The sequence below is a fragment of the Mustela lutreola genome, chromosome 5 (assembly GCF_030435805.1).
Source record: "Mustela lutreola isolate mMusLut2 chromosome 5, mMusLut2.pri, whole genome shotgun sequence".
Classification (NCBI taxonomy): domain Eukaryota; kingdom Metazoa; phylum Chordata; class Mammalia; order Carnivora; family Mustelidae; genus Mustela; species Mustela lutreola.
Window position 1 is genome coordinate 8,269,393 of NC_081294.1, and position 23,664 is coordinate 8,293,056.

Below are 23,664 nucleotides of genomic sequence, written 5' to 3' on the forward strand. Positions count from 1 at the left end.
TTCAGCAGGTGCTTACCGAGTGTCTCGTGGATGCCAGACACTGGGGAGACAGAGTCAGAAAGATGGTGCTTCTCCACTTGGAGCCCACCTTCCCGCGAGGAGTGCTCCCAGTGCAGTGGGAGCACCAGCAGATGGGCGCAGAGGGGGCGAGCCCTGGCGTGCGGAAGGACCAGACCTGTGCCCGGGGACTCGGGGATGCGACCGTGGAGGCGGGGAGGTGCTCCAGGTGGAGGCCTCTCCAGTGGCAAAGGCTCAGAGGCTTGGAGAGCTGAGTCAGGGCAGGCGGCGATGGTTGGCCCTGGCGATGGTTGGCGCTGGCGATGGTTGGCGCTGGCGATGGTTGGCGCTGGCGATGGTTCGCACTGGCGATGGTTGCCGCTGGCGAGAGCTCCACCCTGGAGACCTCATGTGGCCATGTTGGAGCTCGGTAGCCGCGGGGGGCGGGCAGCGTGCGCGGGCACTCAGGCCTGGAGAGGAGCCGTGCTTCCCGGGCTGGAGCACCGGCCTCGCATGAGTGTGTCTGGAACGTGTGGCGGGACATGGCTACCGGGTTTTGGTGTTGCAGGCTGAGAAAGGAAGCCGCCATCGGAAACTCTTTCTCCATCCTGTTATACGTGAAAGTACGTTGCAGGCCCAGTCGAGTAGCAAGGACATAATCTTAAAATAAAGGACAGTGTTTGCCAAGGAGAAAAATAAATAGGAAATCAATCAGCACCTATGTAAGTGTATGTTATATAACACCTGTGCCTGCTCTGTATGCATGTGTCTGTCGGTTTTGCATGTGGTGTGTTTGCCGTGCTAACGAACAAGCCCCAAGATTCGCTGCTTACTCATTCATGCTCTGGCAGGTTGGCTGGAGGCGTGGGGTGGGGGTTGTCTCCTCCGCAAGTCCTCAGCAAGGCGCAGGCTGAGAGACAGACAGTCCATCTCTGAGCTCCAAGGATAGTCCATGCAGAAAAAAGGGACACGGTGTGCTGTCTCCTGAAACTTCTGTCTGGAAGGGACAATGCGGTTTTGTTTGTGACCTACAGCCACCCGGTGCCCCCCCACCACCTTGCTTTTTTTTTTTTTTTTTTTAAAGTTCTGTTGTGTTCCTTACCAGCTCCCCTGTGGACTGTCACAGTCACGTGGGCAAGTGTGTGTCCTATGCATGTGGAAGACAGGGGAGGCGGAGGAAGGATGTCGATCAGGACTTTTTGGGGAGTGCTAAGGATTACTTGGGAAAGCAAAACCCTCTAGATGGTGAGCTTCCAACCACTTGTTTTTCTGCTAGACGCCCAGTGAGTTCATCTCATTATTTATAGCTTCACATTTCTGAATCAACAACACTCAACGGCAATTTCCTCTGCCCCTTTCCAGGAGATGCAGCAAAAGCTCACGGGTGGCGGTTTCAGCATGACTCAGGGCGCCCTCCCCGCACCTGCTGCCTCGTTAATATCTTGCTTAGTGTTGATTATGTGTTACAGTCGTATTTGGGATATGTTGGGTTAAATAAAATGCAGCATTAAAATAAATTTCACTTGATTTCTTTTTTTTCATGGGGTCACCAGAACACTTAAGTATATGGCTTTTATTTGTGGCTCCTGTTTTATTTCTGTTGGAGAGTGCTGACTGAATATGTAACGAACTCAGGCTGATCAATAAGGAAAAGAAGCCAGCAGGAAATGGGCAAAGGATACAAATCAGTCATTCCCTGGAACACGTGCGAGGGCTTCTCTCTGACCGGCGATCGGAAATGTAAGCTAAAGACAGTAACAAGGACTTCCCATCGAGCTGGGGAAAAAGAAAAGCGGGATTACTCGCAAGGTTGCACGCGGGCTGGGTATTGATGGAAGAAGGTCGGAACTTGCGTCCTCCGGGGGTGGCGTGTAAGAACCTGCAGCCACTTCGGAGAGCATTCTGGGGGGTCCTACCCCCATCTGGTCCACTTGTGTAGGTGGTTCTCACCGGGTGGTGATTTTGCCCCAGGGCGGGGGCTTCTGGCAGTGTCTGGAGACATTGTTGGTTGCCAGTCATTGGGGATAAGGGACGCTACTGGTGTTCAGTGAACAACGGCCAAGGATGCGGTAAATATTGCACAGGACGAGGGTTCGCCTCTCAGGTTAGACACATAGTGCCCGCAGGTAAACGGCGTCCTGGTGCAGAAACCCTTTTAGACACCAATTCCCAAGTACCTCGAGGTCAGGTGCAGCAGGAGATACAGACCAAGGTCCTAACTCTGTGCTCCCTAGTTACACCTGTGGGACTTTGGAACCAATTTAAATGAAATGTCTGTCAGTTTGGGGGTGCGAGTGACTAGTGAGGGACCCATATGTGCGGACGGTGTGCTTGCCTGGTGTTTGGGTTTCTCTCACATCCAGCCTTGAGTAGATCAGGGTACGGGCTCCATAGGTACACAGAAATACGACTTTCTGTAAATATTTCATGTACAAGCTAACACTCTATATCTGATGTATTGTTTATGGGTACGTGGCATAGGTAATAAAAATTCAGAATCCATGTCAGGATACCTATCAGCACATACCTGGTTGCCTCTGGGGAGGAAGGATGCCCCAAAAGGGATGTTGGCCCTTTCTGGAAGGCTGATTTCTTATAGTAGTGTGAAGCTGTTAGGACAGCATATTAGCCTTTGTTAGTATAGTCAGTGTGACGAGTGTGTTTGTTGTATCACTTGCTTTCTGTTTTCCTTTCTCAATATTTGGAATCTGTTGGGGCGCTTGGGTGGCTCAGTCCTTAAGTGTCTGCCTTCGGCTCAGGTCATGATCCTGGGGTCCTGGGATCGAGCTCTGCATCGGGCTCCCTGCTCAGTGGGAAGCCTGCTTCTCCTTCTCCCACTTCCCCTGCTTGTGTTCCCTCGCTCACTGTTTCTGTCTGTGTCAAATAAATAAATAAAATCTTAAAAAAAAACAATTGGAATCTGTTTACAATGAACGCTCCCCCCACCTTGCGGAGAGAGCTCCGGGAGTCGAGGCTGCTTGGGCACAAGCGGCTTATCAGTGGCTCTGGGGTGGGGTCCCTGCAGCACTGAGCTGTGCTTGGCACAAGCAGGCCCTAACTGTGTGTTGCACCAGCTGTCTATGGAATGTTCCATGGGACTTGTTCCTGTGAGCCGGCTTCTGAGAGGTCCTGGGTCCATGCTCTACCGTGGGCGGTGCCCTTGGCACCTGCCTCCTGGCCAGGTGGTCACCCCCACTCCCTCTGCGCCAGGCCTGGACATCTCTTTACCCTCCAAACTTCTGATAACACATCACAGGAAGTAGTTGGGCAAGACACTTAAAGAAAAATCACACCTTGAAGTCTAATAAGTGTGCGACTTTAAAAGACAACATGTCCTCTCATTGAAATTGCACGCTGATGTGAGTTCTTAGGAAGCCACTTCAGAGAGGAAGTTTGCTGCCTGGGCTCTGCGGTTGAGTTCAGTCGGCTCCCCTAAGACAGCAGGGAAGGGTTTGCCTCGAGCGAAAGAAACAGCCGTTTCTTAGTTGAACGATACACGGAGAAACAGCACAGTCGGGCTTCTACAGGACGGGGCTGGCGGAGGGTGCCGCGCCTCGCAGGTGCACCGGCGCTCCTGGGCTGCCCGTGGAAGGCCGGCGGATGCGCTCCTGCCCGTGGAGCTGGCCTTGGAGCATCATGACTCACCTTCCCCCTGCCCTGTGCTGAAATAATGAACCAGCGTCGGAGGAAGACTTTCACAGAAAGTCACTGGGAGAATAGCTTCACTAGACAGTAAGGACATGTTCACAGGAGACTCTCAGAGTGGAAAGTCTGAGCCAGTCTTGGGTTTGCTTCATCTGGGTGGGGCTGAACCAAGAGCCCGGCCCCGGCAGGGACCTCCCCCTTCTCAGGCCATTGTCTTTGCTGCAACCCATGGTCTGGGATATTTTTATCCTGGTTCCAACCTCTCCCTTGCAGCGGAATATTCTTTTCTTAGGGCCCTGATTTTAACTCAATTCCTAAAAGTTAACAAAGGAAAACTTGGCTGTGATTTCTATTCTAGAAGGCCCACCTAGAATGTGTTTTATAACGTCTGACAGACTTCCAGGCTCACAAACAACCCGTCTCCCAAGATTATGGGTTTTCCTGAACATTCCCCTGCTGCTCCCTTGGCCTCATCAGCCATCCCGCGTGTGAGCCTATCTCAGGGGACCAGAAACATTTCTCAGAGTCCCGTGTCTCCTCACAGAAGCTGCAAATGTTTTACGAGGTGTATAACACAAAAGCAACATTTTACAAAGTGATAGTTTGGTGAGAATTATTTAAAGCCTGCAAACTCAGGCAATGTTAGCGTGAGTGGAGTTGCTGGATTTTTTTTGCCTTCCAGGTGGTTAGGACCAGTGGTGGGGCCAAGCTGCGGGTGGAGGAGGCTGAAGGTGGACCTGGCCTGCTGTCCAAGAGGGTGCGCGCCACGCCCTTGCCACCAAAGTGTGGTAGTGCAAAGGTCAAATGCATTGACCATGTGGGAAGAAGCTGTTTACTAAAAATGCTCATCTTCTTTTATTTGTTCAATAAATATATCACAGCTCAGTGTTGTTCTTAGAGCTGGGGACTCACCAGGGACCATCACAGACCAGATTCCTGTCCTGCGATTTACTTTCTCATCATGGTGCTTCTCAGAAATAAGATTATTGGAACTATGCCAAACACACCTGACCCAACAGATCCGGCCCATGCTAGCAGTAACTCATGGCACCTTCTAGAAATACCATATATCGTAGAGGACTGAGATTCTTAAGTTCTTTCCCAAAGCTGTGTGACCATTTTCTGCTTCGTGCCGGTGGTCGTACTATGGAGGACGGAGAAAGGTGTTGCATAGACGTGAACTTCGGAATAACTCAAGTTTCTTCTCTTGGTACCAAATTTAAAAAAATTGTACTATGAACAATGGAGGTTTTTTCTCACATTAGAATGTGGGTAATATCCTTTTTATTCTGGATGATCAGGATAATTCCTACACCTATTTTTGTACCATGCGGGCTTGGGGTTCAGCCTCGGGGTTCGTAGAGCTTCTTGGTGTCCCGGTCTCTTCGCTTGGCTGTTTGTCAGCTCCTGGTCGCTCCTGCCCTCCGCCCCTCCTCCCTCCTCACAGGTGCTTGTCTCCTCCACTGTTTTGTAGTGCTTGTCATAAAACTTTATTTCCTAATGAGAGTGTTATGGACGTAAACACCATTACTTGTACTTTTTTTCATTGTGAATTAAAATCCTGCAAGTTCCTCACAAATACAACTTTGTTTTAAAGAACAAGAACTGTCCAGAAACATAGGGTAAAAAGCAGTCCCTTCAAAGTGTGTTTTCCCACCTACCGTGTCTTAATCAGGAGTCTCCAGAGAAATAGACTGATAGAATCTGTGTATCTTTAGGTATCTGTGTATTTCTGTCTATATATCTCCATATGTTTTTAGCTAGAGACACACAAATAAGTGTATCTCTAGCTAGCTCTATGTAGCTATAAAACAACTATATGTAACTATGGAGACATAAGACACACATACAGATTTTTTTCTATTAAGGAGTTGGTTCATACAATTATGGAGGGTTGGCAAATCCAAAATCAGCAGGGTGGGCTGGCCGGCTGGAGACGCAGGGAAGAGTTGTAGTTCAAGTCCAAAGGTGGTCCCCTGGCAGAATTCCTTCTTGCATAGGGCAGGTCTGTCTTTGTTCTGTTCAGGCCTTCAGCTGATGGAATGACGCCTACCCAACTCATGGAGAGCAATCTGCTTTCCTCAGTATACTGATCTAAATGTAAGTCTCGTTAAAAAACAAACAAACAAACAAACAAACAAAAACAAAAACAAAAAAAACCTTCAAAGAAATATCTAGAATAATGTTTGACCAAGTATCTGGTACAACATAAAATTATGACACCTAAAATTAACCATCATGTACACTCTATTCCCATTCCTTTTACAGAGGATGTTAATACTTTGGTGTGATTCATCTAGATGTTTCCTGTGCATTTTCTGGTTGTGTGTGTGTGTGTGTTTGTGTATGTGTGTGACCGACCTTTCTTCCTCCTGCCTGCATCTCTTCTATCAATACAGTAAATGATGTTAAATCCTGATGTTAGATCCTCCTTTCTTTGTGAGAGGCATGGGGTTTGGGTTTGTATATTTTCATTTTTTGATGTGCAGACCCTTACAGTTTTTAAGCAGAAACATCTCAACTCATTGTTTTTGATGTAACTGCACCATTTCTATGGTGTGTAGCCTTAAAAATTGGTGTGTAGCTTGTGTTTTGAGGGACTTGAATTTCTAGCTGATGTCGAAATAGAAATTTCCCATTGTAGGTAGTTTACTGAATTTTTCTTAATAATCACATTTTATTCTCATGGACACTTAGTAATTAAAAAAAAAAAACAGTCTATATGTGGCTTAGGGACCATCTGAAAATGGGCTTCTATCAGTTTAGCAAGTGGTTAATATTTATTTGCAGTTGTAACTAGTCTTGTTGTGGTTTGTCTTGGGAGACCATGGTTCGAGGGTGCCAATAAACCCCCAGAGAGTAGGGAATGAAGGTTATTGTTTTTAATAGTAATTAGTCAGTCAGCCTCTGTTGGGACACGAGGGGCATCCAGTACCATTTTATCCTGAGCTCTCAAATTTAAGTTTCTGTTTTTTCCCCTGATTGTCTTCATTTCCAACCTAAGGTTGTGCTGAGATTTCCAAGGTTGCTCTCAGTAGCGGTGTGCTACACGTTTTGGGAAGTCTTACCTTAGGTGGTCAGAGGGGCTGTGATTCCAGAACGGACCCTCCCAGTGGTTGTGGTAGCAAGGGATGGTGGTGAGCATGATAGGGAGAGAGCGTGAACCGAAGTCAGGCGTCAGGGGCGCTCGGAGCATTGCTTTATTATCCGCTGTTGGGAATTCCTCCTTTTAACCCAGGGTCCTTAAGTAAAGATTGGATGGCCAGATTGGCAAAGGTGGGTGCCTTTGGGATGTTTTTGAAGGACAGGTTTTCAGTGTGTGTTTTCTAGCTTTCAGATTATTTCTTTCCTTTAGTCCAGAAATCCTACTTCTAAGAACGTCTCCTGATACAATAAGGAATGAGATGTACAAAGCCTTAGTTCTAGGGGTTTTCATTATAGTTGTTACTCATAATAGGGGAAAAAACAGGGAATCCATCTCCCCATCCAAGAGTAGGGATGCATTAAATTATGATTCTGCCCTCCTAGAATAGAATGTTCCACATCTGGTGGAAATGTTGACACACCAGTGTTTTGATTGATGTGCAAAGATGTTACTGATACAGTCCTCATTGAAACATAGAGCAAGTAATCCTATTTGGGTATAGAAAAAATGTGTGAGCATGCATGTGTGTGTATCTATGTGTTTGTGAGATTGTGTGTGTCTGGGTAATTTTTTGTCTTCTCTGTTTTCGAATTTCTTTTCTGTAATAAATATGAGCTTCTTGTGTTGTTATGTAAGAAGCAAGATGTTACACTGGGTCCAGCATGCCTTATTTATAAATCAGGAAATCGTCAGACACTTGAGATAAACCTCCAGAATGAGATTCTGGTGCCTACCGCGTGGAGTCACAGGTTTTGCAGACCTCTGAGTGTCAGAGAGCAGACACGTTGGGTGGGAGCACGCAGGTGTTGGTGGCAGTGAACTCTGGTTATCACAGACACGGAAAGCCTGGGCTCACGTGTGCTCGCTTCTCTTTTAAGTTAAGTTATTGTGAACCTGTTCACGCTATGGATGGAATGACGCACTTCAAAGAAGGCGTGAGCTGGGGCATAGGAAATAGGCTTTACTAAGGTCGCAACATTATGGAGTTCCTTATGCTGCCCAACGGATGATAGTATTCAAAAGAAAATCTGTGGTCGTCTCTGAAACTAAAAAGGTAAGTAGGTAGGATTGCCCGTGCCTCCCCCTTGTTCCATGAAAAATGGCATTCTTGGTGGAAAGCTGGCCCACGTAGAGCTGGGTCAAGGTGGAGTTGCTCTAAGCGCGAGTGTCCCCTGTGCGGTGCTCAACGTCCCGGGATCCTTAGCTCTGGATGGCCACGTCTTGAATTTCAGCGTGTCACCGAATCCGTGTGTGTGAGGACCCTTAGATCATTTTCCTTTGTCGTCCACCGTTTAGTCAGCTCAGCAGCTCCAGCAAAATACCGGGAAGTGGATGGACGCTCAAACGGCAGAAATTCGTTTCTCCCCGTCCTGGAGCCTGCAATGTCTTTCTCCTCTGACATCAAATCCGTGTGGTTCTTCCTTCCCGGTTTCTCCAGTTCCCTGACACCAGTGGTCTCCAGCGATGCCAGGAATTCTGACCCGAACTCTCCAGTTAGTGCAGACCCACAGGTGGGGGGCTCCGTCCTGCAAGTCTTGACCCAGGGGTCACCCGCTGATCCAACGGGCTACAAATTTGGGGATTCCTCCCCCACCCCCATGTTTGATGATTCACTAGAGTAACTCACAGAACTCAGGAAAGTGCTTCACTGGTGACTGTCACTGGTTTATCATCAAGCACACAAGCCGAGAACAGCCAAATGGAAGTTGCTCTGGGCGAGGTATGGGAAAGGGGTGCGGACCTTGTGTGCCCTTTCTGGGAGAACCCCCCTCTCAGTACCAACCCAGAAGCCTCCCGAACCCCACTGCTCAGGGGTGTTTGTGAAGCTTTCATTAAGTGGGTACGATTTGCTCTGAGCCTTCAGTCATTGGCTGTTGGTGATAGAACTCTATCTCCAGCCCTGCTCCCCTTTCCGGAGGTGGGGTTGGGGTTGGTGCAGAGAAGCGGCAAGATCTGACCTCCTGCTTGTGTGGTGGTCGGTCTTCCTAGACACTGGCCTCCGTCCTGATGCTCCCAGCACCCTGCCCTCTATCATGTGCGTCGTATCAGGGGCACGTAAGAACTGCAGTTTCCAAGTGTTTTCAGAGCTCTGTGCCGGGAACTGGGGTCAAAGACCAAATATTTATTTTTAATGATAGCATCCCTCCCAGCTGGTCTCCCCGTAACCAGACTGGTCCCGTACACTCCGTGTCCATCCCGCAGCTGGACTTGATGAGGGCACCTGACGACTGATCGCTCAATACTCGGCCGGTCTCAGGGTTTGTGCTGTGGCCTCCGGGCTTCCCATGCCCCTTCACTTCCTCCTTCCAGCCCCCGGGCCTCCCAGGGGTGCCTCCCCTGCGGCCCTCGCTCTGCCGCACCTCCTGCCCAGCTTCATCTACTGTCCCCTTCCCAGGGAGCCGCCGCTGCGCACTCTGTTGGACACTGAGCCACGTGTGCCCCGCACTCACAGCCTCTCTGACCCTCGTCTCCTTTCTCACACGCTCTGTTGTCCCCCTGGTGGCTCTCTGGTTTGCTCTGTCCTCCTGTTGGAAGGCGCACCATACAGGGCAGGGATCTCGGTTTCCGGACGTTTCCCAGGCATCGTGCCCTCTCTCGTGGGCAGCCCTCTGAGAACACTCGAGAGTGAACAAGTGCCTGGCTTGTTAAACCGCCAACCAGAACCGGGCCCTGGGGTTCTCTGTGTCCCACCGCGGGGGGACAGTGTGTGCACGCGGGGTCTCCGGGGGTGATGCTCGGGCTCCGGCCCTCTGACCCGCTTCCCTCTTCACTTCTAGACTGGCCTTATTGTCGCCTGCTACCACGGCTTTGTGGATACTGTGGTGGTCTTAGCCGAGTGCCCCCACGTTGATGTCAACTGGCAGGACAGCGAGGGGAACACGGCCCTAATCACAGCCGCGCAGGCAGGTAAGACCCGGCTTTGCCTACTGGAGGCTGGGGGGCAGCTGCTAAGCGGTGGGGGGCGGGCGGGGGGCAGGGCTTTGCCCTTGAACTCAGCTCGTGAAGTTAACGTAAGGACGGGAATTGATCAGCTCTTTATTCTGCTGCTGAGCGGCACAGGAAAGGGCTGGTCAGGACAGGGATGCATTCTCCTCGTGCCTTGGGGACGATGCGGTTTGCGCAGAGCTCACTGTTGGGCACGTGTCGCCCTGATAACTCCCCAGCATCTTTGAAGGTGAAGCTGCTGCAGAAACCCAGGCTCGGCATCCATTCCCCTAGAGCATCGCACCTACCCAGTGCTTGGGGATGGGGAGCGGAGAGATGCTGGTGACCTCCTGCCCTCGCTGGCGATAGTGACTAGATCCCGTAGACAGGCTGTAAGTGATGGTTACTGGATCTGCTAGACGTATTCACACAGTAACCTCCCACTTGCCCATGGATGTAAAAAAAAAGCTGGGAGCGGCTTGTCTGGAGTGTATCAGTGTAACAAGGCAGGATTGCACTGTCTTGCACTGTCCGGGGGAGAGCGTCCCCCGAAGCGTCCTTCAGCCCAGCTTTGTCACTGCGAGAAGTGGAACTTCTGCCGTCACTGCCGAGCACCTGGTGGCTGTCCTCCTCTAGAACTGTCCTCAGACTTTTTTGGAGACAAGCCTGTGCTCGTCCCTCTGGACCACACGTCGCTTGTCCTTGGGTGATAAGTGGGTTTGTCACTTGACCAGCTCAGAAATTCTTGGCTTGCAGGATCAGTCGGTTTGATGAGTCAGGCTCTCAGCTGCAAAGACGCTGCTTCCCGCCGAGTCGGGAAGAAGAGGTATTTGCTTACTGACGGAATGTAGGGCGCCGCGCGATGGCGTGGGGGAGCTGGGCCCTGGACTCCAGGCTGGGAAGCTGGAGAAGATGCCCCCGACTGCACCGCACATTGATTCTGGCGAGAGAGCGTTTGCTGCCACCAGCAAAGAGAGGCCTCTCTGTCCCGCTGGGCATCACGAGCTCCTGGGTCAGAGCGGCACGGGGGTGACTCTGATCCGGGGAGCCCAGCAAAGCCAGCATCTGACAGCTTCACTCCCTGTAATGTCAACGGGGAGTGGTCTGTACACACTGCTTTTTAGTCAAGCTGGGGGAGGTGGGGGACCCTCCCGAATTAGGGGGGGGCTAGGTTGTGCCAACACACGTCTGCCTCGTTGGGTCTTAGGGTGCAAAGCTTTGCCTCCGTGGGGGTACTCCAGGCTTCGAAAGCCAAGATCCAGGATGTGCTGAAGTGCACGAGGGGGAGAGGAAAGCGGGGGGCGTTCAGTGATCCTGGGCTCCCCGTTCACCGCCTCCCACTGGCCCAGGAACTGGGGACGCCCACGTGAAGGGCAGCTCTGCCCTCCAGGAATTCCCCAGCGCCTAGGCCTCTGATGGAGCTCTGACAGAGGGAGCCCCGGGGGCCGTGGGCATCGAACGCTCCAGCTGGCCTGCTGGTTGAGGGCAGGGGTCAGGGAAGGGGGGACGCGGGGACTTGAACCGAGCGCCGCGGGAGTCAGAGGGAGGCGGCTGCAGCCGGGGCAGCCAAGTGCACGGGGCGAAGAGGGAGCGAAGCCCCTCTCGGGCCGTGAAGTGGGAGGCTTGCGTGTGACTTGGAGGGATGGTAGGTGGCTCCAAGAGGAGGCAGGGACCAGATTGTCAAGGGTTTAGATGCAACATGAGAGAATGCCTTTGAGTGCGGTGAGGCTGGGTGTAGGTCACCGCGGCTGGATAGCCCCCGGGGACCCAGAAGCCGTTTCAATGGCAGAGAGGAAGCAGGAACTTCTTGGCCAAGAAAGTGGTGTGGCGTGGGGGGCGACAGGAAGGCGACCTCTGGGCTGGACGGGGCATGACGAATTCCCGAGGGACGTATGCACAGTGATGGTGGAGGAGCACCGGCTCCGTTTGGTGCTCAGGGCTTCGAGACGTGGGGCGTCGAAGAGGCCTCGGCGGCAGGTGGGGGTTGTGGAGCTCCAGGCTCCCGTGTCCGCTGGGTGCAGAGCGGAGGGCTCGGGGGCCGCTGGAGAGCGGGGCCCGTGGCACGGGCTAGACATGAACACCAGGAGAATGTGCAGGAAACGAGGTTCCCTTTCTTACGGATTTGCCAGAACTCTGTGTGCGTTAAGGGTGTTGGCGGTGGCTGAATGCCCACGAGAGAACCTTCTGGAATCTTGCCCATTTGAAATGATAGGATTAGCGACTTGTCCTTTGCCTTCAACCCCCACTGAGTGTTGCAGGGGAAGCCCGAGTCCAGCCTCCTCTTGTATCTTTGTTGAGGCCCTGATATTTGCCGAAACTTGCAAATATCTCCCACCTCATCCTCGATAGTGAAAATAACGCTGCCTCCCTCTGGCCCCAGTGGTCGTGTCTCAGCTCCTTCTCTCTGCATTTGCTCTGACTTACATTCGGTGTACTTTTAGGAAACCTCAATTAATCTCTGTGAAACACTGTCTGCCTTGTTTTGTTCGTTCTTCCTGAGATTCCTTCTCAGACCCAGAGGAAGCAGCCCGGTCCTCACGCCGCACCGTCTCTCTCATTTCCCCCATCCCGTTACTCTAAGATCTGGGCAGATTCTGCACATGATACCATTAACGTGTCTCTGTGCCACTCACCGGATTACCTTTACTTTATTCTTGAGCATCCCCGGGGTCAGTGTGTTCAGGTTTATGTAACAGAAGTCCCACATACTGGGGGTATTGTGCAACAGAAATCTGTTTCCAACGGTTCTGGAGGCTGGGAGTCCAAGGTCAAGGTGCCATGCAGGGCATTTGGTTCCTGGTCAGAGCCCTCCTCCCGTGCACGGAGCCCCTCCTTGCTGTGTCCCCCTGTGGTGGAGAGAGAGAGTGTGAGGTCTCTGGTATCTCCTCTGATAAGGACACCTGTCCTCTTGGGTCAGGGCTCCTGACCCTGGTGACCATCTTTAACCTTTGTCACCTCCCCAAAGGCCCCGTCTCCAAACACAGTCACCTGGGGAGTTGAGGGCTCAACAGAGGAACTGGCGGGGATCCAGAGGTTCATTCCTAGCACTCGTCCTTCTGCAGGAGCTGTGATTTTCTGGAATTGATGTACTTTAAGTCACAGCTGACGTAGCTCCTCTTGGGGTCAGAGAGAGGCCCCGCAGAGGGAGAAGCAGCAGGTGTTTTCTGGGCCCAGGGCGCCGGGGCCAGCAGTGCAGAGGGAGAAGCTCGGGGCTGAGGGCAGCCCCGCAGCGTCTCCCATCCTTGCTCCGTCCCCTGTGGCTGCTTGGGAGACTGTAGCGTGGTCAGACCATTAGGATCACCGTGGCTGGCGTGAGTGTCATTCTCTGGGCCCCACACGTCGGGGTGTTGCGGGGAAGTGTCCAGGCTGTGACCCCGGCTGGGTCGTGTGGGACGGTGGCTGCCCCGGGCACTTTCTCTACTTGGCACCGCTGCTGGTCTGCTAAGTTGATTATAAAATGCAATACGCAGTGTTCTGAAGAAAACCACAGAAGCAACCGAAGTTAAACACAGAAAGCCTGTCAAGTTCAGGGTAAACATCACTTAGCTCCTCGGCCCCAGGGCCTTCTGGTTCTGTTGTCTGGAGGGGACCGTTGTTAATTTGATGGGTACGGAGGTTCTCTTCCCTCTCAAAAAATGTGTGTCATGATAATGTATTTTCTTTTCTTGTTTTTAGCTTCTCTCTTTCTCCTGGCGTCCAGATCCTTAGCTTGGTTGCTGATGGGGTCAAGCCGTGGCTGCGTCTGGCTAGGTCCTGGGCGCTCCCTGCACCTGGGCTCTGACCCCGGGGACGCCCTCCCCAGGCCTGCTGTAGGACTGAATTGTTAAGGAGTAAGGTGGGGAGGAGTAAGGTTTTGTTTTGTTTTTTTGCTACGTTGAAGAAATCTGATTAAAAAGCACTTCCTTGTTTGTCTTAATTGCTTCAATGGGAGGAAGTGATTTTTTCCCTAATTTGTTCCTTTTTTTTTTTTTTTTTTTTTAAAGAGCTTATTTATTTGACACAGAGAGAGATCACAACTAGGCAGAGAGGCAGGCAAAGAGAGAGGGGGAAGCAGGTTCCCCGCTGAGCAGAGAACCCGATGTGGGCCTCGATCCCAGGACCCTGAGATCATAACCTGAGCTGAAGGCAGAGTCTTTAACCCACTGAGCGCCCCTGATTTGTTTCTGAAGGTGGTGACAGGACCTCCCAGGGCTGGTCCCTCCCTGTGAGCACCCACATCAGCGGGGGGTGGCTCATCTGTGTTTTGATGCGGATTTGGTTCAAACAGGGATTGTCCGGCTCTGCCCGCCGCCCCGTCCCCCCCCCCCCCCCCCCGCCAGTTTCAGATTGAACGGGTCAGGGAGGGGCCTGGGAACGCGCATCTCTACAGGCTCCGGCCCATGCCCCAGCGATGCCCATGCCGCTGGTCTGGGGATCCCGCTTTGAGAACTGGAGCCTGGGAGGCTCTCATACCAGTGCGGTGGCCGGGGACGGCTCTTCGTGGGTACCCAGGGCTGGGGAAGTCGCGCAGCCCTTGAGATGTCCGTGGGACACGGAGCCATCAGGAAGGTGAGAAGGAAGGAGACCCGCCGAGGATCTGTTCGCGCTGCTCCCCGCCGTGGAGGAAAGAGGCTGTTTGGGCTATAGCTGAGAGATGGTCGTGTCCCGTTTTTTAAAAAAGATTTTGTTTATTTGACAGAGAGAGACACAGCGAGGGAGGGAACATAAGCAGGGGGAGTGGGAGACGGAGAACCAGGCTCTCCACTGAGTGAGCTGAGAGCCCGATGCAGGGCTCGATCCCAGGACCCTGGGATCATGACCTGAGCCGAAGGTGGACGCCCAGCGACGGAGCCACCAGGCGTCCAGGCTGTGTCCCATTTAATCCAACTCCATAACCAGTTTTACTTACCGAATGGCTTCTAAATTCCAAAAAGCTGTCTGGGGATGTGCACTTACGGTAAGAAAAAGCGCCACAGAAGTATTCTTTCGAGAAAAAGGCCGCGGTCTCCTCTCCCACATTCTTCCTCCCGCAGACCACTGCCCCCCCCCCCCCGCCCCGGCCACCGACACTCCCAGACCTCTCTCCCTGTCAGACACACACGTGTGCACCTGTGCTTTTTATTTACCCGCACGTGGGTGGTTCTGTAAAGAATTTGACCTTAGGAGATCTGTTCACATCCCCGGGGACGCAAGACTTACCTTGTTCTTCCCGCAGCATGTTCCGGGGTGTGCTCCTGTGCTCGCGGCCGTGTCCCCTGTGTCCCGTAACGGCGAGGCGGTTTGGTAAACCATGACTTGTCCGTTCTGTGCAAAATCCTCTTTGAAAACAAATATTTACTGCGCAGTTACTTCCTATCCAAGGGCCACCGCGGTGAGCCGAAGCCCACGGATTCCAGCCTCCCCAGTGTGGAGAGCGGTGCGTTCCAGGTTTCCAAATTAGCCTGTTAGGGACAGTGCTGTCGCAAAGTCATTTGTGTCTGGGGGAGCCAGACACCTGAGTGTCCTTAGTCCTTAGTGTCAGGTCCCTTAGTGCACCTGAGACTCTAAGCCTGCAGCTGGTAGGGCAGGTGCTGGGTAGGGAGGCAGGGGTGAGTACCCCCATCTTGCCCTCTGCCCAGCCCCTACTGAGCCGCACCAGAGACCCGAGGGCCGAGAATGGGCAGGGGCCGTGTGTCGAGGCCCACCTCGGGGCCTGAGAACAAGGGAGGAGAAGGAAAGAGAAGCAGTGCACGGAGAGGTTCTTAGCACTCCGTTGCTGCATCAAAGGACGTGCATGTTTACGTAGCCGCTGCCAAGGGGCCTTTACCAAATCCCATACCCATTTAACTTCCCACCAGTTCCCAAGGAAAAGACCAACCCTGGAAAAGACCGATTTTGAGTGTTTGCCAATCCCTGAGTGACGGCTTGCTGTTGTGTTTCCCTGATTGTCACTGGAGCCAGGATCTGCGTTTCTGGGCGCAGTCACTGAACACCTAGAGAAACGGGGCTCCGGCAATGAAGAAACTGCCTTCTTTTGCAATGGGGGTTGCTTCAGTGAGTGGCCCCCCAAGGCCCCATGAGACCGGAGGCCAGCCTCTCAGAAGGGCTGGTGACCTTTTTCTCCTGATGACGAGACTCTGCTCTGCAGCTCAGCTCCAGGAGGGAGGAGGAACACACCCCCGTCTTTGTGTCCTGTTCTCTGGGGCAGGAAAACGTTTCCAGAAGCCTCTGGCAGAGTTTCGTTTGTATCTCACTGCCAAGGGCTGTGTCACATGCCCTGTGCCAAAACACATCTCTGGCAAGGGTGACAGAATGACCCCGAATGACTTGGTCTATCAACGCTGGTCCCAGCAGGATCTGTGTGGTTCAGGAAAACTCTAGAGCAGCCGTATGTTTATGTTACTTGGTACTGTAATCTCTCCGAGCGCCTGGAAGTTGGGGTCCTGGCTCCCTACGGCACTCACTCAGCATTTAAAAAAAAAAAAAAAGATTTAACTTATTTATTTGACAGAGAGAGATCACAAGTAGGCAGAAAGGCAGACAGAGAGAGAGGGGGAAGTAGGCTCCCTGCTGAGCAGAGGACCCAATGCTGGGCTCGATCCCAGGACCTTGAGATCATGACCTGAATTGAAAATAGATGCTTTAACCCACTGAGCCACCCAGGTGCCCCCTCACTCAGCATTTGGGAGTGTACATGAGGCCACAAATGCCTTGATCGGCCTGGCTAAACTGTGATAAGATAGGGTTGGTTGGGTATAAGTAACCTTTGGTGTATTCTTGAAACTCGTTACTCCTTGAACTTATTTGTATGGTTCTGAAGGAAATGCACGGAGACCGGCCTGGGATTATGTGTGCTGTGCGCTGTAGGGGACAGGGGGGCAGTGAGGTTCTCAGGGGGTGGGTGTGTTTTGAGAAGGTTGGGAGGGTGCACCAAAGGGTCCCTGTGCATGGCCTGGCTCATGAACCAGATTTAGGGAGGGCCCCCTTCAGGGGAGAAGGTACCACTTGGCCCGAAGCCAGGAATACATGCCTTTTTAAAAAGATTTCATGGATTTATTTATTTAGAGAGCACAGTTTGGGGGGGGGCACAGAGGGGGAGAGAGAAGAGACTCTCAAGCAGACCCCTGTTGAATGAGGAGCTGGACATGGGGCTGGATCTCCCCACCTTGAGATCACGACCTGAGTCAAAATCAGGAGTCGGCTGCTTAACCAGCCGAGCCACCCCTGTGCCTCTAAATGCCTCGTTATTTTTATTCTTTTTGCTCTCACCTCCTATGATCATGATGCTAGTGTGACCTCATTCTGATTCTTTTCTTCTTAGCTTTTTGGAGTGTTTTCCCTTTTCTTGGTTTCTAGTGTTTCCATTAAGAAAGTAGAGCTTGGCAAGTCTGTGGTGTTTCCTAGCATTGCCGGGGCCTTTTCCTGTAAACTCCGGTTTTCTGAGCCCTTCTAACACTGGCCATGGCAGTGCCCCTCCCCGCAGCGGCTCGCCCTGCTGTTCAGTCTGACACATGCCTGCCACCGCCCCGCCCCCAGACCTGTCTGTACCACTGTCCGCGCCCCTATCTGCATCCATCCTCTCCCAACCTCCACCCTTGGAGAGCATTTTTACTCCTGCTGCTTTGGTCTGATGTGACATTTCCAAAGTCAATGGTTCCCTCTACTGGCCTGGCTTGGAAAAGTACATTTCAAGTACCTAGAGTCAAATCAGTCAAATCTTTAGGCAACTCAAATTCTGTAACATTTCCCCATTTTTAGAGGAACACGAGTTTATTGTCTGTTTGCTTCCCTTGAATAAAGGAGTAAATAAGATTCTTAACCGAAGGCTGATCGTCAATAAAATGCTGAGTGAATTAACAATTAATACTTGTGATGTTCATGTAATTCTTAGGTAATGTGAGTGATAGCGTGGTAATTAACAACCTTTTTGATAAGTGAATTTTTTCCAAGGTAGTAGTAATCCTTGCATCTTATCTTTTACCAAATATGGACTTAGTGAGTTTGGAGTCAGCTGAAAGTTTTGAATATATGAGGATGGTCATAAGGGTTGTAGTGGTGATGGGGATCCATAGCCACAGGGGAATGTAGACCTGGGATATCATAGTTCAGGTGCCTAATCCAAGTTTGGGAGACCAAGAAAGAGCTTCCATTGCAAGAGATGGCTCACCAAGTAGCTGCGTAACAAAAGAGAAACAAGTTTATAGACATGTATACCTGTGTATGCACGGGAGCTACCCAGGGAAAAGTGAGTAACTCAAAGAAGTGACTTAGAACTCCAGCTCACATGGGATTTCAGCAAAGAACAAATATGGGGAGAATTTACAGGACAGAAGAAAGTCGTTTTAGGCTTCCAGAGATGGCATTCTTTGGGAAAGATAACTAATGTTAGATAAAGACTGGAAGGTTTGTTGTGTAGATTTCTCTGGTGCCACTTCTAGGCTGATGAGATCTCAGTTGCCCTAGTGATTAACTTCTGTCCTCTCTGGTACAGAGGGAAGGAGGGGCTTCTTCAGAAATTTATGTCTTGCTTTTAGGCAGATGGGGGAGTCTAGGGAGCCTTTCTTGTGTCTACCTTCAGTTCAGAATAATCCTATGTCGGAGTAGCATATTGCTAGTGGTTTCTTCTACTACCTTTCCATGAGTAGGGCCAGGTTAAAAGGAGCTAGCTTGTTAAAGAGTTGGGACTTCATCTAAGAAGTAGAAACCATAAAGTGTTTAAAGTGGTAGTTGTCTTGATTAGAAGAGTTTCTTGGAGTTATCAAGTTGGTAGTTTAGAGAAGTGATGGGAGGGCAGAAATGGGACCAGGGGGGACAGTTAGGGGAGGGGCTGTATACAGGTGGAGGAATGGTGGCCCAGATCAGGAAGTAGATATGGGGATGGAGAAGCAAGTATATATAGACTGCAAGACATTTAAGAGATGGAGGTTGACAGAATTGCGTGACAGTTAGAATGGGAAAAAGTGAGGGAGAGCTGAAGACAGAGCCCAGCTCTCTGGCTTGGACACCTATGCCATTGGTGATGTTCATCACTAAAAAAGAAACATGACAGAGAGGAGCAGGTTCAGAAGATAAGTGTTTTGGGTTTGATTTGTTTGTGAGACACTCCAGATGAAGTATCTGTTAGACAGATATTTAGATAAAGTCAGGAAGAGAGACAGAGCTGAAGAGTTTCAGGGTGATAATGGATCCAGGAGAGTGGATAGGTCACGGAGGAAGAGTGTAGGGGTAAAAGGAAGGTTAGTCATGTGTCCGAGACACAGCAGCATTTCAGGAAGAAGAGAACAAACTTGTAAAGGAAATTGAGAAGGAGAGGCCCGTGTGATAGGAGGAAAATCAGAAGGGTGAACTCAGGATATCCACGAAAAGAGAGTGTTTCAGAGAGGATTGGATGGACAAGGGATAAACACTGGGGAGGTAAAATCATGAGGAAAACTGACTAATAGCTGTTGGGTTTCCTTTAAATATGGTCATTGGGGACTGATGGAAAGCAGTTTCAGGAGGATTTGGGAGTGTAAGTAGCAAGAGTGAGAGCAGATGGCTCTGGAAGTTGAACTGAGAACTCAGATGACTGAGGGTCAGGGCTGGAGTCGAGAGACAGGTCCACAGGATTATTATTGGTCACTGCAATGGACTGGATGTTTATCTCCCTTCCAAACTTGTGTTAAGTCCTGACCCCAAGATGATGGTATTAGGGGGGGGCTTTTGGGAGGTGATTAGGTCGTGATGGTGGAGCCCTCAGAAACAGAATTAGTGCTCTTACAAAAGAGATTCCAGAACGTTCCCTCCCCTCTTCTGCCCTGTGGGGACAAAAGAGGAAGAAGAGCAGTCTGTAAATCAGGAACCAGACCCTGGATCTGTGTGCAACTTGATCTTGGACTCCGCAGCCTCCAGAACTGTGAGAAAGAGATGTTGTTTAAGCCACCCAGCCTATGGTTGCTTGTTAGAGCAGCCTAATGACACATAATATCTTTTTTTTTTTTTTTTTTTAAGATGGAGGACCCTTGCATTGTGTACCCAGTTAGGTATTGCTGCATAACAAGAAATCCCAAACCCTTGTTGAAAATATGTTTCTTGTTCATGCATCATTGAATGGGCTGGGGATGGGGTAATCTAGGCAGCTTTTGCTCACATACATGTGAGTGAGCTGGACCCTGCTGTAGGGTGTCCTTGTGTTCTTCAGCTGGGGAAGCTGTGCTCCACACACTTCTCGTCCTCTTCCTGGGACCATCAGACTCCCCTGGGCATGTTCTCATGAGGGTCACTAGACTCCCTCTTACTCTCCTTTCGGAGTCTTAGCCAAGTAACTATTTCAAGCTTCTGCTTGCATCATGCCTTTGAATGTAGCACGGGCAGCGTGACAAAGGGAAAGGTGAAAAATCTGGGCCGTCACTGTAGTCTGATGGGAATGGATTTGCAAGAAGGGAGAGGTCATGAGTAGCAGCATTGTTCCACGGAACTGGGGGGGGGGTGTTTACAAAGCACTGGAAAGGGCGGAGAGATTGGCATCTTTAAATAGAAGAACCACCCTTCCTTTTTCTTAGGGAGGGAAGGGGGAGAGGCTGCTTGTGGATGCGGGGAAGTTTGTGAGGTGCTGAGGGAAAGTTGGGGGGGTTCCCTTACTGTGGTTTCTGTTCTCTCTTGGAGGTAGAAGGTGCGTCATCTCCTGTGAGTGGGGTTGGCTGTGGGTAGGGGATTTAAGGGGGGAAAGTTTGTGCTCACTTCGGCAGCCCTCCGCTAACATCGGACAATCCAGAGATCAGCCTGACCCCTGAGCAAGGATGACACGCAAATTCATGAATGACGTTCCATGTTTTAAAAAGGAAAAGAAAAGTAGTGGGAAGGTTAAAAATTTTCCACGTGGGGCTTGGGGGATAGTCAGCTGGGAAATGGAAGTGTAGGTGGACCGCGTGGAGGGGCCGGGCAAGCTTTCCCTCGTGGACCCCGTGGTGTCCCGGATTCCCCGCCCTCATATAGTCACTCGGCAAACATGGCACTGGCCCACCATAGTGGACCCGGAAACCTGTCGGGCAGGCCATACCAGAAGTCATCTTGGGCTTTTTAGTTCCTGCTAATGGCTCGGCCAAACAATCAAGCCCCGTCCTTCCCTTCTTTAGGAGCCCTCAAAGTCGGCCCTACCTCTCCATCCGCCTACCTGGCCTCCTGGGGCTTGTTGGTACCCACCACTGAGGAAGCCTTGGGCGCAGTGGGGGCAGAATCTGCACCCAGCTGCCCACCCAGAATCGTTGTCCTACCTTGTGTTCCTGTCGAGGGGCCCCACACTAGATTCCCCCTTTTTTATTTTTAAAATTTCAAAGTTTTAAAAATTTTTTGAAGATTTTATTTGAGAGAGATAGAGTGAGCACAAGCAGGGGTGGGGTGCAGAGGCAGAGAGAGAGGCAGACTTCTCCCCAGGGAGAAGCCCCCGCGGAGCTTAATCCCAGGACCCTGGGATCGTGACCTGAGGCGAAGCTAGACCCTTACCCAACTGGCCACCCAGGTACCCCATAAATTCCTCCGTTTTAAATGAACACTTTTGGTTTTAGAATAGTTAGACTCCCAGAAGAGCTGCAGAAAGGGTACAGAGAGTCATAGGCCTGTACCCGGTGTCCCTGTCGCTGGGATCTTATAGTAGCGAGATCCGTTTGGCACAATGATGAACCAGGATTGATGCTCTGTTATCATTCACTCAAGCCCATTCTTCACCCAGACTGCCTCATCTTTCCTGTAATGCCCTTCTTCTGTTCCAGGATCCTGTGGGGGGGCCTGTATTACATTTAGCTGTCACGTCAGGCTCCTCTTGGCTGTGACAGTTTATGACCTTGACATTGTGGGAAGTACTGGTCAGGGAGTTGGTAGAATGTCCCTTAGTTTGGGTGTGCCTTGTGTCTGCTCCTGATTAGACTAGAGTTACAGGTCAGGGGAGGGGGTGCGGGGGGAGACCTCAGAAGAAAGTGACATTCTCATCACATCTCATCAAGGGTACCATTTAAAAAACAAAACAACAAAAAACGCAGTGACACTTGCTAAAGATGGAAAGGCAGACTTCAGGACCACTGGGATAGGCCAGGGGACCCCCGCAGCGGGATTTTGCAGTTTGGGAGAGATGTTGACTCAACTCCAAATATGCCTCAGGCAAGTGGGACTGTATAGCCAAGCAGCAAGGTGGGGGTCAGTGGGTGGAAAATGACTCGGGGGTAAGGGAAGTTGTGGCTACACTGAGCTAATGGGGCTCTTGCTGAAGGCAGGCCAGGGTGAGCGGTCAGCTCCCCCCCCACCCCCGGGGGGTGTGGAGGACAAGGACCGTGACCAGATCTGGAGGGTGTGGCGTTGGCCGGACTGAGCAGAGTTCTCGCTAAAGCTGGCTTTTCCTGGAAGTTCACAGCTGGGCCTGGAAGATTCAGGAGGCCGGACTCCGTCTTTGTAGGTAGAGCCCTTGGTGTGACTCATCACCGCTGCTGTTTACTGGGTCGCCTGGTTGAGGTCATGTTTGTCGGGTGTCTCCACTGTCCCCCCCCCCGCCCCCCCCCCGCCCCCCCCCCCCCCCCCCCGCCGCTCGCTGTAGTGGGTCTTTGGAAGGAAGCCACAAGACGCAGCCCACTAGTTACGGAGTGGGTTGTTGCATTCCAGCTCCTTGAGAGTGTGCTTTCTCCATGAATGATGCGGGATTTTTCTGCGAGGCACTTGCCACACACCCTGTCCTCTGTAAGTTTCACTGCGGTGATGCTGATATTACCTCCCAGTTCCAGAAGTGGAAACAGAGACTTGCCTTCCCAGGGCTACCCAGATTTTTAAAAAAAAGATTTTATTTATTTATTTGAGAGAGAGTGAGTGAACGAGAAAGAGCACAAGCTGGGGGAGGGGTGGAGGGAGAGGGAGGAGCAGACTCCCCACTGAGCAGGGAGCCCGATGCGGGACTCGATCCCAGGACTCTGGGATCATGACCTGAGCTGAAGGCAGATGTTTAACCGACTGAGCCATCCAGGTGCCCCAAGCTGCCCAGATGTTAAGTGACAGGCTGGGACTTGAACTTGGGTATTCTCACACTCAGGTCTTCTCAGTCCTAAGCTGTGTCTACACGGGCTCTCAGTCGTGCCACTGAAGCCGACTCATCCAGAATTCACTTCACCCTTGGGTCACTTTTGTTCTTCCCTATGCAGGCTCATGGGGGGTGTTTTGGGGAGTCTCTGTGGTGAGCCCACCCTTTGAAAGGCTTTGTCGGAGGACTTCAGGAACCAACTCCCATCCCGAAGTTTGGATTGGGCTCAAGCTAGATTTCAGTATGGTACATGTTCTGGTTCTGTTATGCGAGGAAGGCCGTGTTAGCCTGTCTGTCGTCTGCCTATTTTATTTCTCTGTCATCTGTCTATCTGCCTTACTAAAAGAAGGAAAGCTCCCCTTGGTTAGTTGTCATGGTTTTGAAGAAGTGTTCAAAGAGAAATGGCGGCAAATTAAAAATGTTCGGTTTGAGCAAAAGTAGATTCAAATTAGGCAGCATTGCATCTAGCAGATAGAAAGCTCCCGCCCCCCCCCGCCCCCCAGGAGTTGTACAGAGTAAGAGGGGGACGGGGAAGGCGGGAGGAAGCGAGAGGAAGAACAAGGAAGCTGTGCACCAGCTGATTGCTGATGGATGGGTTGAAGACTCCGGCTCTGGGGGAACCAAAACTATAATTAAGTCTTGGTTCGGTTCCTGGGGGCTTAGCCTAAGCGACTCCATTTTGGACCCATTGTCCTTTTTCAACAGAAGAGAGGTTACTCTCTGGATGTCCTTGGAAGCATCTTATCCACCCCTGATTTCATTGCATGAGGCCACCTGTGTGACGGAGGTGTCTGCTGTCCTGAGATAGCCAGTGGGGAGGCAGGACAGATTTCACGGGCCACGGAAAGCTCGTGCCTGTAGTCAGCGAGGCGACCACGTGTTGGTTTTCCTGACTCGGCGTCAGCAGCCGAGCAGTTCTGTGCAATGGGCTGTTTGCTGTGTGGCTTTCCGGTTTTCC

At 51.4% G+C, this 23,664-nt stretch overlaps 1 protein-coding gene and 1 pseudogene across 1 annotated transcript in view; both read left to right on the forward strand.

Moving 5' to 3' along the window:
- Nucleotides 1-23,664, forward strand: part of ANKRD33B (ankyrin repeat domain 33B) — a 71,394-nt gene that overhangs the window by 36,611 nt on the left and 11,119 nt on the right. Inside the window, exon 2 of the mRNA XM_059173661.1 lies at nucleotides 9,565-9,694. Within this exon, the coding sequence (XP_059029644.1) occupies nucleotides 9,565-9,694 (130 nt within the window). The remainder of the gene's footprint in view (nucleotides 1-9,564; nucleotides 9,695-23,664) is intronic.
- On the forward strand, nucleotides 20,384-20,483 carry LOC131832890 (U6 spliceosomal RNA; annotated as a pseudogene).